This window comes from Ranitomeya variabilis, chromosome 2 (assembly GCF_051348905.1).
Source record: "Ranitomeya variabilis isolate aRanVar5 chromosome 2, aRanVar5.hap1, whole genome shotgun sequence".
Lineage (NCBI taxonomy): Eukaryota > Metazoa > Chordata > Amphibia > Anura > Dendrobatidae > Ranitomeya > Ranitomeya variabilis.
Window position 1 is genome coordinate 480,189,692 of NC_135233.1, and position 20,355 is coordinate 480,210,046.

The window sequence follows — 20,355 nt, forward strand, 5'->3', positions numbered from 1 at the left end:
TGTATCCAGCTTTGAGACCCAAAACTTGAAAGGGGAAGAGCCGTCTGGGAGTACAGCAAGAGGGCAAGACATGTAGTCTGTCACCATCTGACGGAACCGTTGCCTCCTGCTGACTGGAGCCGTCTGTGATGGTGTAGACTTTTGTGGCGGGCACAGAAAACTGTGCCACAGTTCGGCCATGCTGGTCTTGCCTTGGGCAGAGGCACTGCTTCTGCTCCCTCTTTGTGCAGAGCCTCCACCACTGCCTGGACGCACTGAGCTGCTTTGGAATGCACTAGCAGCACTTCTCTCAGTTGGAATGGAGAAGATGATGGAATTGACCAGTGTGTCTTGGTACTCCCGCATTTTTCGCTCCCGGTTCAACGGTGTGATGAGGCTTTCTACGTTGTCCCAGTAGCGAGGATCGAGGAGGGTGAACACCCAATAATCAGACATGTTGAGAATGTGGGCGATGCGGCGGTCGTTTCTCAGGCACTGCAGCATGTAATCCACCATGTGCTGCAGACTGCCAACTGCCCAAGAAACGCTGTCCCCTGCTGGAGGCGTGATCTCTGCCCGCTCGTCATCACCCCACCCTCGCTGTACACACTGAGTACTGGACAATTGTGTAACTCCCTCCTCTGGACGGATGTCTTCCTCCTCCATTGACTCCTCCTCATCCTCCTCACAAACTGTCCCCTGCCTACGCGTTTGTGAGGAACCACGTGGCGCTGACTGTCCAGAAGATGATGGAAATGGTGAATCCTCATCCTCCACCTCTTCCACAACATCATTCCTTAGCGCTTGCAGTGATTTTTCAAGCAGGCAGATAAGGGGGACAGTCATGCTGACTAGTGCATCATCTGCACTCGCCATCCGCGTGGAATAATCAAAGGGACGCAAAACCTGGCAGACGTCATTCATAGTGGCCCACTCTGTGGTTGTGAAGTCTGTACGGCGCTGACTGCGACTTTTTTGCGCCTGAAGCAGCTGGTACTCCATTACAGCTTGCTGCTGCTCACACAACCGCTCCAACATATGTAACGTGGAATCCCACCTGGTAGGTAGGTCACATATGATGCGATGTTCCGGCAGGCGGTGTCGGCGCTGCAGAGCCGCAATGCGCGCTTTTGCCGTGCTGGAACGCCGCAAGTGAGCACACTCTAGGCGGACCTTGTGCAGCAGTGCATCAAGATCCGGATAGTCCCTCAAAAAGCTCTGCACGACCAAATTGAGCACATGTGCCAGACATGGGATGTGAGTGAGGTTGCCGAGGCCCAGAGCTGCCACCAGATTTCGGCCATTATCACACACTACCATGCCTGGCTGGAGATTCGCTGGCACAAACCACACATCGCTCTCCTGCTTGATGGCATTCCAGAGCTCCTGCGCTGTGTGGCTACGATTCCCCAAAAAAATTAATTTCAAGACGGCCTGTTGACGTTTGGCCACGGCTGTGCTCATGTCGGTCGTAACAGGTACACGTTCATCACGGGTCCATGTGGAGGTGGACTGTGACGGCTCCTGCAGCGATGATTCTGAGGAACTGGTGTAAGAGGAGGAGTCAATGCGTACAGAATGGATTCCTGCAATCCTTGGAGTGGGCAGGACACGTCCTGCGCCACTCGCACAGTCTGTACCTGGCTCAACAACATTAACCCAATGGGCAGTGAGGGAAAGGTATCGCCCCTGTCCATGTTGACTGGTCCACGCATCGGTGGTGAGGTGGACCTTGCTACTGACGGCGTTCAGTAGCGCGTGTTTTATGTGTCCCTCCACATGCTTGTGCAGGGCAGGGACGGCTTGCCTGCTGAAGTAAAAGCGGCTGGGCACATTGTACTGTGGGACTGCCAATGACATCAAGTCACGGAAGCTGTCAGTCTCCACCAGCCTGAATGACAGCATTTCCAGTGACAGAAGTTTGGCAATGCCTGCAGTCAGAGCCTGTGCTCGTGGGTGGTTTGACGAGAAAGGCCGCCTTTTCTCCCATGCCTGTACTACCGATGGCTGTAGACTGGGCTGGGAGTGTGTGGATGACTGGGAAAGTGGCGCTGCGGGTGGAATTACAGCGGGTCTCTGGACAACAGGGCCAGAGGTTCTTCCACGGCGATCCTGGGAGGAAGCCGAACCAGCTGCGTGTGAGCTAGAGGAAGAGGCAACACGAGCTGAAGAGGTGGTAGCTGCCGCTGTTGGTTGGCCTACCTCTTCAGTGTGTTTTTCTAACTCCGCCGGGTGCCTGTTGCGCACATGTTTCCACATGTTGGAGGTATTGAGGTTGCTGACATTTTTCCCTCTTTTGACTTTTTGATGACACACGTTGCATCTGACATAGCAAATGTCATCTGCAACTGTGTCAAAAAAGGACCAGGCACTGCAAGTCTTGGGAGCGCCCTTTTTGGCTTTTGGAAGAGACATGCTCCTAACGGGTGCCAAAGCGGAGGCTGCAGGATCCGCAGTCTTCCCCCTCCCTCTCCCTCTTTGGGCCGTACGGGGAATCTCTTCCTCAGAGCTGCTCCCACCACCTTCCTGTCCCTCACGCCAAGATGGGTCGAGGACCTCATCATCTACACTACCCTCTGCCCCCAACTGCTCCTCCTGGGTAGTCTCAGCAGCAGAGCACGCACCAGTAAGTGGCACCTGAGTGTCATCATCAGCTGATGCGGCCTGCGATGTGGTGACCGGAGCCACTGGCCCACCCGCCTCTTCAGAAGAAGACAGAAAAAGCTGTTGGGCATCACTGCACCCTGCCTCTTCTTCCATTTCTCCAATGCTGCTTGGCTGGCCCCCTGTTTCCAAGCCAAGAGATTCAGAGAACAGAAGTAGAGACGGCTCCTGTCCTGGGCTCTCTGTCTGCCTGGGCAATTTGGCAGGTGGTGAAGAGACAGATGGCTGCTCTCCAGTGCTCTGTGTCTGAGAGGATGTGGCACTAATGGAAGTTGATGCATTAGCTGCCATCCATCCGACAACAGCTTCAATTTGTTCTTCACGCAGCAGCGGTGTACGGCGCTCTGACACAAAGCTACGCATGAATGACTGTTGCCTGGTGAAAGTGGGTGCTGATGAGTCACCGGTGCCCGCAGCAGGCACAGAATCCCCACTTCCCCTCCCTGCTCCGCGACGGCTCCCACGCCCACGCGCCTTACTCACTGCCTTCTTCATCTTGGTTGACTGATAAAGATAAGCAGAAAAGTACTAACGGATTTGTGTGCTTATTCCTGAGCAACTCCTCCTAACAGGTATAAGAAACACTAATTTTCTAAAGTGTGGACTAGACTTTAATATGAGCTAATGTGGCCTACACAAATGTAAAGTGGTGTAACTGGTGTGTTTGGTGAACTTTATTATTTATTTATTTTTTGGGGGCTGAACTGACAACAGATAGAGCTGCAGTCACACGGAGACCGTGCAGACAGACGTAAACGGCGCTACAAGGCCCAAAAACCCTCCTCTACGTTATCCTATGTAGTGTTTTTCCACAAATTAGCTGGAGACGGGTGGAAAGACACTAATAGGATTTTTTTGAAGAAATTAGCAGCAGACTACACTACTTGAAAAAAAATGAAAATTGATTTGGCGGTATGACGCAGTGAACAACCCTGAGCTGGAGACAACCAGGCTATGGCTGCTCACAGACTACAGGGCGAGCTGCAGTCACACGGAGACCGTGCAGACAGCCGTAAACGGCGCTGCAAGGCCAAAAAACCCTCCTCTACGTTATCCTATGTAGTGTTTTTCCACAAATTAGCTGGAGACGGGTGGAAAGACACTAATAGGATTTTTTTGAATAAATTAGCAGCAGACTACACTACTTGAAAAAAAAAAAAAAAAAAAAAAAAAGAACAGTATGAGGCAATGAACCACCCTCCCTGAACTGAATACAACCAGCTATGGATGGCCTATGTGGCTGCACTCAGACTAGAGAGTGGGCTGCACTCACACACACAGACCTTGCAGATCGCTGTGAAAACAGCGCTACAAGGCAAAAGCAAGGTGAATAGTAGGTGAACACAGCGGTTGCTAAATTAGCCTTTGGAAAGCACAAAGAAGCAAATCGCTATCTCTAAACTGTCCCTCAGTCAGCAAACAGCGTCCTGTCACTAACTGAATTCACAGCAGAGTGATCGCAAAATGGCGCCAGCGACTTTTAAACTGCATCATGACATCATTTCAGCAGCCAATCACAGCCTTGCCAGTACTTTCATGCCCTCCATGCTAAACAGGATGTGCCCACACTTGGAATCATTCTCATTGGCTGAATTTCTGAATTTTGAATCTTGGAACTTCCGATTCCGGTATCCGATACGCGGCAAGTATCGGAATCCCGGTATCGGAATTCCGATACCGCAAGTATCGGCCGATACCCGATACTTGCGGTATCGGAATGCTCAACAATAATCATGACATAATTTTGATTTTTCAAACCATATAATATAATATGTAATCTAATATTTCATAACTTATCATCATTTTTTCCATTTAGGTGTTTGTAATGGCTGGGGAGATCCCCATTATGTCACATTTGATGGCACCTATTATAGTTATCAAGGAAACTGCACCTATACTCTAGTGGAGGAAATTGAAAAGCGGATTGACAACTTTGGAGTATACATCGATAACTATGATTGCGGAGCACAAGACAGAGTCTCCTGCCCTCGTGACATCATTGTCAGCCATGAAACTCAGCTGATACGCATCAAAGCAAAGAGCTTGACGCCAATAAGTTTAGAGGTAGGAAGGACCAATGGAGTATATGTCAGATTATGAAGTAGTCATTTTATAGTGGAATAGTTCCATAAACTAGAAGATAAAAGGCATGTATGAAAGTTTAGTAATAATTGACCAAATGTAACTTTGCTAGTAGTTAGGATGGCCTCATTGCCATACATGGTTAACACTTTGCATGGATGGATTAAGGAAACGGTCATATGAATATCTAGATATCTTTAGGATGAGGTCAACACCTATTGAATGATTTTATCCAGTAGATCCTCTAAAAAGCACTTGCTTTCTAAACTTTTCTACTTTATCCTGTTAACTTTTTACATTTTTTTAGGTTCTTGTAAATGATGAAATTGTAGGAACGCCCTATAAAAAATATGGGGTGAAAGTGTATACATCCGGCATCAATTATGTTGTGGAAATACCAGAGTTAGAGGCTAATATCACATACAATGGTTTGTCTTTCTCGGTTAAATTGCCTTTCAGACTTTTTGGACACAACACGCAAGGACAGTGTGGTAAGTTTCCTCTTTTCAGATATGATAGTTCTTAAGCTCTTGTATCGATTTACTTGAGTAAATTCCGGCAACACTCATTGTACATACATAGAGTCAACTCTTGCCTCTACTTCCAACCCCCTGTAGTTATCATAAAATTGTTGTTCACCGATGCACGATCTGTTAATTTCTGTATGTTGTAGTGCACCAGATTATGCACAAATTATTTTATGCATGTAATCTGAAACTTTTCATTAGTGACGTACTTTCACATCAACTCTATAAAATGATTATGTGACGTTTTCTGTAGTTCCACAAATTTCCACCATTTATGTTACCTTTCAAAATGTTTTGAACAACTAGAAATCTGAAAACAGGTTCACATTAAAGAGGTTGTCCACTACTTTTACATTGATGGCCTATCTTTAGGATAGGTCATCAATGTCTGATCGGCCGGGGTCCGATACCTAGCACCACCATCGATCAGCTGTTATCGCTGTCATTGTGGCTTCGTACTGCACTATTCAAATCAATAGGAGGCGGATGTATAGTACCCTGTGTTGGCCACTACAAGTAGATGGAGCAAGCGGATAACAGCTGATCGGCGGGAGTGTCAGGTGGAGAACCTCAGCCGATCAGACATTGATAACATAGCCTAAGTATATGTCATCAATGTTAAAGTAGTGAGCTTCTCCACAATGCATTGCATATATCACAAGACAAGGTTTAGTTAATGAAGAAGAACATAAGATGCAGCTTTAAATAAGTCTCACCGAAAAATCCAAAATTCTTATTAGTTTTTCTTTTAACCCCTTTCTGACCTCAGATGGGATAGTACGTCCGAGGTCAGAACCCCCGCTTTGATGCGGGCTCCGGCATCGTGATCCACCCGCCGCTATTAACTAGTTAAATGCCACTGTCAAATGCTGACAGCAGCATTTAACTAGCGCATCTGGCCATTAGGCCAGAAATTTGCGCATCGCTGACCCCCATCAAGTGATCGGGGGTCAGCAATGCACCAGTGTGACAACCAGAGGTCTGTTGAAGACCTCTATGGTTGTTGATGCTGGATTGCTGTGAGCGCCACCCTGTGGTCGGCGCTCATAGCAAAGCAGCAATTCTACTACATAGGAGCGATCTGAGCATCACTCCTATGTAGCAGAGCCGATCGGGCTATGCCAGCTTCTAACCTCCCATGGAGGCTATTTAAGCATGGCAAAAGTAAAAAAAATGTTTAAAAAAATATGAAAAAATAAAAAAATATAAAAGTTTAAGTCACCCCCCCTTTCACCCCATTCAAAATAAAACAATAAAAATAAAATAAAACCAACACATATTTGGTATTGCCGCGTTCAGAATTGCCCAATCTATCAATAAAAAAATGGATTAACCTGATCGCTAAACGGCGTAGAGAGAAATAAATTTGAAACGCCAGAATTTCAGTTTTTTGGTCACCGCGACATTGCATTAAAATGCAATAATTGGTGATCAAAAGAACGTATCTGCACCAAAATGGTATCATTAAAAAGACAGCTCAGCACGCAAAAAATAAGCCCTCACCTAATCCCAGATCACAAAAAATGGAGACGCCAGGGGTATCGGAATATTGCACAATTTTTCTTTAGCAAAGTTTGGATTTTTTTTTTACCACTTAGATAAAAAATAACCCAGACATGTTTGGTGTCTATGAACTCATAATGACCTGGAGAATCATAATGGCAGGTCAGTTTTAGCATTTAGTGAACCTAGCAAAAAAGCCAAACAAAAAACAAGTGTGGGATTGCACTTTTTTTGCAATTTCACTGCACTTGGAATTTTTTTCCCATTTTCTAGTACATGACATACTAAAACCAATGATGTTGTTCAAAATTACAACTTGTCCCCCAAAAAATAAGCCCCCCACATGGCCATATTGAAGGAAAAATAAAAAAGTTATGGCTCTGGGAAGGAGGGGAGTGAAAAACGAAAACGCAAAACCGAAAAAAGCTGAGGTCATGAAGGGGTTAAAGGAAATCTGTCACCAAGATTTTGCCAACTAATCTGAGAACAGCATAATGTAAAGACAGAGACCCCGATTCCAGCAATGTGTTACTTACCGGGCTGCTGCTGTAATTCTGATTAAAACACTTTATCAAGAGGAGATTATCACTAGAGAACTAGCAAACCCACAGCCAGGTAGTCCTCCACATTTATGAGCTCTGTATAACTCCACCCCCACCACTGATTGGCAGCTTTCTGCCTTTGCACAGTGTACACAGAAAGCTGCCAATCAGTGGTGTGGGCGGGGTTATACAGAGCTCAGCATTTTGAGAACCGGTAAACCTGCAGCAGGCAAAAAGTTTTTATCAAAACTACAGCAAGCAGCCCAGTAAGTGACACATCGCTGGAATCTCTCTCCCTACATTATGCCACTGTATCTTATCTCTTGTAGTAAATCTAAAGGATTAGTTTATATTAGTTATTATAGCATAAATTGTACTCACATAAATCCATCCTTTATAGGCACTTGCACCAACAACACAAGTGATGACTGCCGGCTGCCTGATGGTACCGTTATCTCAAAATGTGAAATCATGGCTGATTCCTGGGTTGTGTCAGATCCAAGGAAACCTGAATGCGATCACTTAAAGCCAACTGCTGCCCCTAAAGTCACAGTGCCTTCAACAGAATGCAAACCATCTCCTTTATGTGAACTTCTTTTGCAAGAGTAAGAATTTTATGAGATTTTATTGAGACATGATATCAGTTGCATCAATTGGCCCTGAATATTTTTTTTGCATTTCCAATTAACAGACCCTTTAAGGAATGCCACAAGACTATGTCACCTAACGACTTCTACAAGGCATGTAATTATGATAGCTGCCATGTTCCAAACTCCAACATGGAATGCAGCAGCTTGCAGCAATATGCTTTTCTCTGCGGGGATCAAGGTGTTTGTATTGACTGGAGATCTAAAACTTTCGAATGTAGTAAGTTTTAGCTTTGTACCAATGGCTTTTCCAAACAGATAAGCAGATGAGTGACAAACTAATATTAATGGATGGTTTTCCTTTATTCCAGCTATATCCTGCCCCTCTCACAAAGTTTACAATGCCTGTGGCCAAGCTTTACCTAAAACATGTGCAACCACGTAAGTGTTAAAAAACATACATTCATTTCCTATATGTGTATATGAGTCGCCCGCCTGGGTCGTAGGGTACTCGGCACCGGGTCCGGTTGCACTCAAAGGGGAGGTCACGGTGCTGCCACCCGGTTCGTGGCCCTCAAGTAAAAGGGGAAGGTCTTTTAAGGGGATAATAAAGTCTATATTCGTTCGTGACGCCACCTGTGGCTCTCGGTCAGTAGGGACCGACGCTGCTTAAGGGGTCCTCTGGGGTGATGTTGTTGCAGCAAGATGGTGACGCTTCCCACAGGTGAAGCGGGGTCCCCAGGGCTCCCAAGGTGGATGGGCAGGTATGGTGTATGCTGGCAAATAAGTGTAGGACACAGAGTTGCAAAGTCTTTACCTGGTTTACTGGCAGTAGCAGTCCACAGTCCATGGTACCAGGAACAGGTGGTGGAATGGTCCGTCCGGCTTGGAGGCAATAGGGGATTCCTCTCCCAGGTGAGGTCCGTAAGCGTTTCCTACTTGCGCTAATTGGTGAGGTCCCTGCTGCTTGAAACTTGCAGGCATGATACCCCTTTCTCTCCTGTCCTGGGACAGGTGCCTGCACATTGGGCAGTGTGAGCATTTTGTAGGGTCTCTATCACGACCCGGGCTCTTCAGGTTACTGCTTCACCTCAGACTTGGTGTGGGCAAATAACATACAGTCCTATGCCCTCCGGTTCTGTCGTGCGTCCTGGAGAACAACACAACCTCGGGCTCCCGGTGCCCGGTTTCTGCGCTCTGGCTCTGAGGGTGTCCGGTCGCCGTTCCCCTCTGAGCCCTTTCCTCTTCCATTGTGCTCCTTTCCTCTCAAGCTCCACTACAATACAACCCTTCAGGTTCTCTCTTAATTTTCCAAGGTGTGCAGCTCCCATGTGGCTGCTCGGCCCCACTGTCTATTCCAGACGTCCTTCTCCTATCTCTCCATCCAACAGACTGGACCAACTAACTAACTCCTCCTCCAGACCAGAAGAGTTAAAGCTAGGGAAGCTCCCCTGAATCCAGGTCCTGAGCTCCCCCTTCTGGCCTGGATTCAGAATGTGTTGAATGTAGATGCTTACCTGGTAAAGAGAATCCTCCTTGCCTCCAAGCATGATATCACCCTCCCCGAAAGGAAGGCAACATTACTGTAACAATCGGTTACCTGGGGTGGTACATGTACACATGAGATGTTCACTATATGTGTATACACATGAGATGGTCACTATACAGTGGGGGAAATAAGTATTTGATCCCTTGCTGATTTTGTAAGTTTGCCCACTGACAAAGACATGAACAGTCTACAATTTTAAGGGTAGGTTAAGTTTAACCCCTTAATCCCATATGACGTACTATCTAGGGTTGAGCGACTTTCATTTTTTTAAGATCGAGTCGGGTTTTGCGAAACCCGACTTTGTCCAGAGTCGAGTTGAGTGCAGTCGGCCGATTATCGCTAAAAGTCGGGGATCGACCGAAACACGAAACCCAATGCAAGTCAATGGGGAAGCATAGTCGGCAGTGAGTGGAGGCCAGGAAAACACCTACCGTGCCCATTTTAATGCCAAAAACATCCATTCTTGTTTCTGAAGCTTGTCAATCTTAATTAACTTTATAATAATAGTTGGGCATTGGAAATTGGGGGTCATTTGGCAAAAGTTGTGGGGGGTAGGGCTGGTTCAAGGTTTTAGTGGGCCCAGGAAACGTGGACTACATCACGGCGGTGGAGCAGTGAGAGGTAAGTATGTCAAGTTTGCAAGTGCTGTGATCCTAAGCAAGCAGGGGGGGCCCACTCGTTGGCATTGGCACTGGCACAGGGCCCCTCAAAGTACAGCGGTGTGTTTGCACGGCGGGGGCGCCTCCCACCAGCAGCGACACTTTTGCGTACTCTGAGGGGCCCTGTGCCAGTGACGTCGCCAACGAGTATGCCCCCCCACCTGATGAAGGAACCTGCACTTTCATCTGCACCTTCCTCTTTGTCCCTGTGTAAGGTGGTATAACATGCGGGAAGGGGAACCTTACTTTCAGCAGGGTCAGATTCTGGCTGTGTAGAGTGCAAGGGGAATGTAGTGGTCTAGGTCAATGTACTAGCAGACTCATCTAGCAGTGGCTGGGCAATGGGCAGGATGAGGAGGAAACACAGATATAGGGCCAAAGAATAAAGTAGGCTAAATGCAGTTCAAAATTGGTAACAGGACTAAACAGGCGGCATTGCTTTGTTCAGTGGAGGAGCAAACCCAGGAGCAGCAGACACTGTTTTAAGGGCCCAACCACACTAGTAGGCCAAATGCAGTTTAATATCTGATACTTTAGGCCGAAAGCCTAAAGACTGAAGCTCAGCGTTATACAGTTGAGGTCAACACCAGGGAGCGGCAGACACCGTTAGTAGGCCGTAACCACCAATTTTTTTTAAAAAACAGCACTTAATGGGAGCCAGAAGGTTGAAGCTCAGATTTATTCAGTTGAGGAAAACACCAGGGAGCGGCAGACCCCGTTAGTAGGCCGTAACCACCAAGCTTTTTAAAAAACAGCACTTAATGAGAGCCAGAAGGTTGAAGCTCAGATTTAGACAGTGGAGGACAATTTGAATTAGGGACTGCAGACAGACTTAGTAGGCTGTCACCTGTGGACCATGCATCCACCACATTAACCCATTGCGCCGTAATGGACACGTAACCTTCCGTGGCCATGCCTACAGGTCCATGCGTCTGTTGTCAGGTGCACCTTTGTACTCACAGATTGCCAGAGTGCATGGACAATGCGGTCTTTTACATGCTGGTGGAGGGTTGGGATGGCTTTTCTCGCAAAAGAAGTGTCGACTTGTTAGCTTGTAGCGTGGTACAGCGCAGTCCATCATGGCTTTATTAATATTAAATAAAATATATAAATAGGCTCTATGAACTTTTAAATAGGTTCCAGGGGTACACGGGCAGCATTGGTGTGGTCAGCGGAGGAGGATTGCAAGGAGGGACCGCAGACAGGCTAATGAAGGCCCGCAGACAGGCTAATGAAGGCCTAAAATAACCAAAAATAGGCTCAAGGCAGTTTTAAATCGGTTACATGGATACACAGGCAGCATTGTGGTCAGTGGAGGAGTATTGCAAGTAGGGACCGCAGACAGGCAAATGAAGGCCTAAAATAACTATAAATAGGCTCAAGGCAGTTTAAAATCGGTTACATGGATACATAGGCAGCATTGTGGTCAGTGGAGGAGTATTGCAAGTTGGGACCGCAGACAGGCTAATGAAGGCCTAAAATAACCAAAAATAGGCTCAAGGCAGTTTTAAATCAGTTACATGGATACACAGGCAGCATTGTGGTCAGTGGAGGAGTACTGCAAGGAGGGACCGCAGACAGGCTAATGAAGGCCTAAAATAACTAAAAATAGGCTCAAGGCAGTTTAAAATCGGTTACATGGATACGTAGGCAGCATTGTGGTCAGTGGAGGAGTATTGCAAGTAGGGACCGCAGACAGGCTAATGAAGGCCCGCAGACAGGCTAATGAAGGCCTAAAATAACTAAAAATAGGCTCAAGGCAGTTTAAAATCGGTTACATGGATACATAGGCAGCATTGTGGTCAGTGGAGGAGTATTGCAAGTAGGGACCGCAGACAGGCTAATGAAGGCCTAAAATAACTAAAAATAGGCTTATGGCTGTTTTAAATCGGTTACATGGATACATAGGCAGCATTGTGGTCAGTGGAGGAGTATTGCAAGTAGGGACCGCAGACAGGCTAATGAAGGCCCGCAGACAGGCTAATAAAGGCCTAAAATAACTAAAAATAGGCTCATGGCAGTTTTAAATCGGTTACATGGATACACAGGCAGCACTGTGGTCAGTGGAGGAGTATTGCAAGGAGGGACCGCAGACAGGCTAATGAAGGCCTAAAATAATTAAAAATAGGCTCAAGGCAGTTTAAAATCAGTTACATGGATACATAGGCAGCATTGTGGTCAGTGGAGGAGTATTGCAAGTAGGGACCGCAGACAGGCTAATGAAGGCCTGCAGACAGGCTAATGAATGCCTAAAATAACTAAAAATAGGCTCAAGGCAGTTGAAAATCGGTTACATGGATACATAGGCAGCATTGTGGTCAGTGGAGGAGTATTGCAAGTAGGGACCGCAGACAGGCTAATGAAGGCCCGCAGACAGGCTAATGAAGTCCCGCAGACAGGCTAATGAAGGCCTAAAATAACAAAAAATAGGCTCAAGGCAGTTTTAAATCGGTTACATGGATACACAGGCAGCATTGTGGTCAGTGGAGGAGTATTGCAAGGAGGGACCGCAGACAGGCTAATGAAGGCCCGCAGACAGGCTAATGAAGGCCTAAAATAATTAAAAATAGGCTCATGGCAGTTTAAAATCGGTTACATGGATACATAGGCAGCATTGTGGTCAGTGGAGGAGTTTTGCAAGTAGGGACCGCAGACAGGCTAATGAAGGCCTAAAATAACCAAAAATAGGCTCAAGGCAGTTTTAAATCGGTTACATGGATACACAGGCAGCATTGTGGTCAGTGGAGGAGTACTGCAAGGAGGGACCGCAGACAGGCTAATGAAGGCCTAAAATAACTAAAAATAGGCTCAAGGCAGTTTAAAATCGGTTACATGGATACGTAGGCAGCATTGTGGTCAGTGGAGGAGTATTGCAAGTAGGGACCGCAGACAGGCTAATGAAGGCCCGCAGACAGGCTAATGAAGGCCTAAAATAACTAAAAATAGGCTCAAGGCAGTTTAAAATCGGTTACATGGATACATAGGCAGCATTGTGGTCAGTGGAGGAGTATTGCAAGTAGGGACCGCAGACAGGCTAATGAAGGCCTAAAATAACTAAAAATAGGCTCATGGCTGTTTTAAATCGGTTACATGGATACACAGGCAGCATTGTGGTCAGTGGAGGAGTATTGCAAGGAGGGACCGCAGACAGGCTAATGAAGGCCTAAAATAACTAAAAATAGGCTCAAGGCAGTTTAAAATCGGTTACATGGATACATAGGCAGCATTGTGGTCAGTGGAGGAGTATTGCAAGTAGGGACCGCAGACAGGCTAATGAAGGCCCGAAGACAGGCTAATGAAGGCCTAAAATAACTAAAAATAGGCTCATGGCAGTTTTAAATCGGTTACATGGATACACAGGCAGCATTGTGGTAAGTGGAGGAGTATTGCAAGGAGGGACCGCAGACAGGCTAATGAAGGCCTAAAATAATTAAAAATAGGCTCAAGGCAGTTTAAAATCGGTTACATGGATACATAGGCAGCATTGTGGTCAGTGGAGGAGTATTGCAAGGAGGGACCGCAGACAGGCTAATGAAGGCCTAAAATAACTAAAAATAGGCTCATGGCAGTTTTAAATCGGTTACATGGATACACAGGCAGCACTGTGGTCAGTGGAGGAGTATTGCAAGGAGGGACCGCAGACAGGCTAATGAAGGCCTAAAATAATTAAAAATAGGCTCAAGGCAGTTTAAAATCGGTTACATGGATACATAGGCAGCATTGTGGTCAGTGGAGGAGTATTGCAAGTAGGGACCGCAGACAGGCTAATGAAGGCCCGCAGACAGGCTAATGAATGCCTAAAATAACTAAAAATAGGCTCAAGGCAGTTTAAAATCGGTTACATGGATACATAGGCAGCATTGTGGTCAGTGGAGGAGTATTGCAAGTAGGGACCGCAGCCAGGCTAATGAAGGCCCGCAGACAGGCTAATGAAGGCCCGCAGACAGGCTAATGAAGGCCTAAAATAACTAAAAATAGGCTCAAGGCAGTTTTAAATCGGTTACATGGATACACAGGCAGCATTGTGGTCAGTGGAGGTCTGGAGGAGTATTGCAAGGAGGGACCGCAGACAGGCTAATGAAGGCCTAAAATAACAAAAAATAGGCTAATGGCAGTTTTAAATCGGTTACATGGATACACAGGCAGCATTGTGGTCAGTGGAGGAGTATTGCAAGGAGGGACCGCAGACAGGCTAATGAAGGCCTAAAATAACTAAAAATAGGCTCATGGCAGTTTAAAATCGGTTACATGGATACATAGGCAGCATTGTGGTCAGTGGAGGAGTATTGCAAGTAGGGACCGCAGACAGGCTAATGAAGGCCTAAAATAACTAAAAATAGGCTCATGGCTAGTGTTGAGCATTCCGATACCGCAAGTATCGGGTATCGGCCGATACTTGCGGTATCGGAATTCCGATACCGGGATTCCGATACTTGCCGCGTATCGGATACCGGAATCGGAAGTTCCAAGATTCAAAATTCAGAAATTCAGCCAATGAGAATGATTCCAAGTGTGGGCACATCCTGTTTAGCATGGAGGGCATGAAAGTACTGGCAAGGCTGTGATTGGCTGCTGAAATGATGTCATGATGCAGTTTAAAAGTCGCTGGCGCCATTTTGCGATCACTCTGCTGTGAATTCAGTTAGTGACAGGACGCTGTTTGCTGACTGAGGGACAGTTTAGAGATAGCGATTTGCTTCTTTGTGCTTTCCAAAGGCTAATTTAGCAACCGCTGTGTTCACCTACTATTCACCTTGCTTTTGCCTTGTAGCGCTGTTTTCACAGCGATCTGCAAGGTCTGTGTGTGTGAGTGCAGCCCACTCTCTAGTCTGAGTGCAGCCACATAGGCCATCCATAGCTGGTTGTATTCAGTTCAGGGAGGGTGGTTCATTGCCTCATACTGTTCTTTTTTTTTTTTTTTCAAGTAGTGTAGTCTGCTGCTAATTTATTCAAAAAAATCCTATTAGTGTCTTTCCACCCGTCTCCAGCTAATTTGTGGAAAAACACTACATAGGATAAAGTAGAGGAGGGTTTTTGGGCCTTGCAGCGCCGTTTACGGCTGTCTGCACGGTCTCCGTGTGACTGCAGCTCGCCCTGTAATCTGTGAGCAGCCATAGCCTGGTTGTCTCCAGCTCAGGGTTGTTCACTGTGTCATACCGCCAAATCAATTTTCATTTTTTTTCAAGTAGTGTAGTCTGCTGCTAATTTCTTCAAAAAAATCCTATTAGTGTCTTTCCACCCGTCTCCAGCTAATTTGTGGAAAAACACTACATAGGATAACGTAGAGGAGGGTTTTTTGGCCTTGCAGCGCCGTTTACGGCTGTCTGCACGGTCTCCGTGTGACTGCAGCTCGCTCTGTAGTCTGTGAGCAGCCGTAGCCTGGTTGTCTCCAGCTCAGGGTTGTTCACTGCGTCATACCGCCAAATCAATTTTCATTTTTTTTCAAGTAGTGTAGTCTGCTGCTAATTTCTTCAAAAAAATCCTATTAGTGTCTTTCCACCCGTCTCCAGCTAATTTGTGGAAAAACACTACATAGGATAACGTAGAGGAGGGTTTTTGGGCCTTGTAGCGCCGTTTACGTCTGTCTGCACGGTCTCCGTGTGACTGCAGCTCTATCTGTTGTCAGTTCAGCCCCCAAAAAATAAATAAATAATAAAGTTCACCAAACACACCAGTTACACCACTTTACATTTGTGTAGGCCACATTAGCTCATATTAAAGTCTAGTCCACACTTTAGAAAATTAGTGTTTCTTATACCTGTTAGGAGGAGTTGCTCAGGAATAAGCACACAAATCCGTTAGTACTTTTCTGCTTATCTTTATCAGTCAACCAAGATGAAGAAGGCAGTGAGTAAGGCACGTGGGCGTGGGAGCCGTCGCGGAGCAGGGAGGGGAAGTGGGGATTCTGTGCCTGCTGCGGGCACCGGTGACTCATCAGCACCCACTTTCACCAGGCAACAGTCATTCATGCGTAGCTTTGTGTCAGAGCGCCGTACACCGCTGCTGCGTGAAGAACAAATTGAAGCTGTTGTCGGATGGATGGCAGCTAATGCATCAACTTCCATTAGTGCCACATCCTCTCAGACACAGAGCACTGGAGAGCAGCCATCTGTCTCTTCACCACCTGCCAAATTGCCCAGGCAGACAGAGAGCCCAGGACAGGAGCCGTCTCTACTTCTGTTCTCTGAATCTCTTGGCTTGGAAACAGGGGGCCAGCCAAGCAGCATTGGAGAAATGGAAGAAGAGGCAGGGTGCAGTGATGCCCAACAGCTTTTTCTGTCTTCCTCTGAAGAGGCGGGTGGGCCAGTGGCTCCGGTCACCACATCGCAGGCCGCATCAGCTGATGATGACACTCAGGTGCCACTTACTGGTGCGTGCTCTGCTGCTGAGACTACCCAGGAGGAGCAGTTGGGGGCAGAGGGTAGTGTAGATGATGAGGTCCTCGACCCATCTTGGCGTGAGGGACAGGAAGGTGGTGGGAGCAGCTCTGAGGAAGAGATTCCCCGTACGGCCCAAAGAGGGAGAGGGAGGGGGAAGACTGCGGATCCTGCAGCCTCCGCTTTGGCACCCGTTAGGAGCATGTCTCTTCCAAAAGCCAAAAAGGGCGCTCCCAAGACTTGCAGTGCCTGGTCCTTTTTTGACACAGTTGCAGATGACATTTGCTATGTCAGATGCAACGTGTGTCATCAAAAAGTCAAAAGAGGGAAAAATGTCAGCAACCTCAATACCTCCAACATGTGGAAACATGTGCGCAACAGGCACCCGGTGGAGTTAGAAAAACACACTGAAGAGGTAGGCCAACCAACAGCGGCAGCTACCACCTCTTCAGCTCGTGTTGCCTCTTCCTCTAGCTCACACGCAGCTGGTTCGGCTTCCTCCCAGGATCGCCGTGGAAGAACCTCTGGCCCTGTTGTCCAGAGACCCGCTGTAATTCCACCCGCAGCGCCACTTTCCCAGTCATCCACACACTCCCAGCCCAGTCTACAGCCATCGGTAGTACAGGCATGGGAGAAAAGGCGGCCTTTCTCGTCAAACCACCCACGAGCACAGGCTCTGACTGCAGGCATTGCCAAACTTCTGTCACTGGAAATGCTGTCATTCAGGCTGGTGGAGACTGACAGCTTCCGTGACTTGATGTCATTGGCAGTCCCACAGTACAATGTGCCCAGCCGCTTTTACTTCAGCAGGCAAGCCGTCCCTGCCCTGCACAAGCATGTGGAGGGACACATAAAACACGCGCTACTGAACGCCGTCAGTAGCAAGGTCCACCTCACCACCGATGCGTGGACCAGTCAACATGGACAGGGGCGATACCTTTCCCTCACTGCCCATTGGGTTAATGTTGTTGAGCCAGGTACAGACCGTGCGAGTGGCGCAGGACGTGTCCTGCCCACTCCAAGGATTGCAGGAATCCATTCTGTACGCATTGACTCCTCCTCTTACACCAGTTCCTCAGAATCATCGCTGCAGGAGCCGTCACAGTCCACCTCCACATGGACCCGTGATGAACGTGTACCTGTTACGACCGACATAAGCACAGCCGTGGCCAAACGTCAACAGGCCGTGTTGAAATTAATTTTTTTGGGGAATCATAGCCACACAGCGCAGGAGCTCTGGAATGCCATCAAGCAGGAGAGCGATGTGTGGTTTGTGCCAGCGAATCTCCAGCCAGGCATGGTAGTGTGTGATAATGGCCGAAATCTGGTGGCAGCTCTGGGCCTCGGCAACCTCACTCACATCCCATGTCTGGCACATGTGCTCAATTTGGTCGTGCAGAGCTTTTTGAGGGACTATCCGGATCTTGATGCACTGCTGCACAAGGTCCGCCTAGAGTGTGCTCACTTGCGGCGTTCCAGTACGGCAAAAGCGCGCATTGCGGCTCTGCAGCGCCGACACCGCCTGCCGGAACATCGCATCATATGTGACCTACCTACCAGGTGGAATTCCACGTTACATATGTTGGAGCGGTTGTGTGAGCAGCAGCAAGCTGTAATGGAGTACCAGCTGCTTCAGGCGCAAAAAAGTCGCAGTCAGCGCCGTACAGACTTCACAACCACAGAGTGGGCCACTATGAATGACGTCTGCCAGGTTTTGCGTCCCTTTGATTATTCCACGCGGATGGCGAGTGCAGATGATGCACTAGTCAGCATGACTGTCCCCCTTATCTGCCTGCTTGAAAAATCACTGCAAGCGCTAAGGGATGATGTTGTGGAAGAGGTGGAGGATGAGGATTCACCATTTCCATCATCTTCTGGACAGTCAGCGCCACGTGGTTCCTCACAAACGCGTAAGCAGGGGACAGTTTGTGAGGAGGATGAGGAGGAGTCAATGGAGGAGGAAGACATCCGTCCAGAGGAGGGAGTTACACAATTGTCCAGTACTCAGTGTGTACAGCGAGGGTGGGGTGATGACGAGCGGGCAGAGATCACGCCTCCAGCAGGGGACAGCGTTTCTTGGGCAGTTGGCAGTCTGCAGCACATGGTGGATTACATGCTGCAGTGCCTGAGAAACGACCGCCGCATCGCCCACATTCTCAACATGTCTGATTATTGGGTGTTCACCCTCCTCGATCCTCGCTACCGGGACAACGTAGAAAGCCTCATCACACCGTTGAACCGGGAGCGAAAAATGCGGGAGTACCAAGACACACTGGTCAATTCCATCATCTTCTCCATTCCAACTGAGAGAAGTGCTGCTAGTGCATTCCAAAGCAGCTCAGTGTGTCCAGGCAGTGGTGGAGGCTCTGCACAAAGAGGGAGCAGAAGCAGTGCCTCTGCCCAAGGCAAGACCAGTATGGCCGAACTGTGGCACAGTTTTCTGTGCCCGCCACAAAAGTCTACACCATCACAGACGGCTCCAGTCAGCAGGAGGCAACGGTTCCGTCAGATGGTGACAGACTACATGTCTTGCCCTCTTGCTGTACTCCCAGACGGCTCTTCCCCTTTCAAGTTTTGGGTCTCAAAGCTGGATACATGGCCAGAGCTAAGCCAGTATGCATTGGAGGTGCTGTCTTGCCCTGCGGCCAGTGTATTATCGGAACGTGTCTTTAGTGCTGCAGGTGGTGTACTAACTGACCGTCGCATGCGACTATCCTCCGATAACGTTGACCGGCTTACTTTCCTGAAAATGAACAAGGCCTGGATCTCGCATGAATTTGCCACTCCTCCTCCTGATTAACTAATTAGGTCACTGTATACGTTATCCAGGTCTCCTGTTGTGTTCATCTTTCTACCACCTGAACTTAAATTCCTGGGCTCCAACACCGCCAGTTGAGGCTCAGAAGTGCCGTCTGCACAGTCAAAACATACGACCCAGTGTTATTGGGTTTCAGTAACGTCAGCTGATCCCCAGCTGTGTAGCCGGCAATGTGTCATGCGACCGCCACGCTGACACAACAACTGAAATGTAAGGGAATCTGTCCCCCCCCCAAGGCGTTTGTTACTGAAAGAGCCACCTTGTACAGCAGTAATGCTGCACAAGGAAAAAGGTAGCTATTTTGGTTTTGCTCCTTGCACACGCAAAACTTAACACTTATAAAATGTGTCCACTGATACCGTAAAACCGTCCCGGAGGTGGGACTTTCCTTCGTAATATGACGCAGCACAGCCGTCATTCCTACCCCCCCGGCGCCGCGCCCCGGCTCATCAGCGTTGTTTGATTCCGTCCCGGAGCCTGCGCTGTTATGTTATCCCGTGGCCAGGCACACTTAGCGCTGCCCGTCTTCTGGCATCTTTTGGTGTCAGGCTGGCTGCGCCTGTGCGGCCGCGCTGGCCGAGAGCCCGCCTCGCAGTGTCTTCTGATTTAATCCCACTGGGGGCCTGGGATCCATGGACATGCGCAGTGCATATCTGAACCTCCACCTCTCACTCATCTCCCTATGGCTTCTTCAGACTGTTCGGTGTCAGCTGGTCCCTAATAGCATGCCACGGCCATGACACCGCACAGTCTTAAGAAGCCATAGGGAGGGGAGTGAGAGGTTCAGATATGCACTGCGCATGTCCATGGATCCCAGGCCCCCAGTGGGATTAAATCAGAAGACACTGCGAGGCGGGCTCTCGGCCAGCGCGGCCGCACAGGCGCAGCCAGCCTGACACCAAATGATGTCAGAAGACGGGCAGCGCTAAGTGTGCCTGTCCACGGGATAACATAACAGCGCAGGCTCCGGGACGGAATCAAACAACGCTGAGGAGCCGGGGCACGGCGGCGGGGGGGGGGTAGGAATGACGGCTGTGCTGCGTCATATTACGAAGGAAAGTCCCACCT

The 20,355-nt window shown here is 48.2% G+C and overlaps 1 protein-coding gene across 1 annotated transcript in view; it reads left to right on the forward strand.

Moving 5' to 3' along the window:
- Positions 1 to 20,355, forward strand: part of LOC143803846 (intestinal mucin-like protein) — an 86,795-nt gene that overhangs the window by 16,609 nt on the left and 49,831 nt on the right. The window contains exons 2-6 of the mRNA XM_077281611.1: positions 4,460 to 4,707; positions 5,033 to 5,216; positions 7,698 to 7,902; positions 7,989 to 8,164; positions 8,256 to 8,325. Coding sequence (XP_077137726.1) covers positions 4,460 to 4,707; positions 5,033 to 5,216; positions 7,698 to 7,902; positions 7,989 to 8,164; positions 8,256 to 8,325 — 883 coding nt within the window. The remainder of the gene's footprint in view (positions 1 to 4,459; positions 4,708 to 5,032; positions 5,217 to 7,697; positions 7,903 to 7,988; positions 8,165 to 8,255; positions 8,326 to 20,355) is intronic.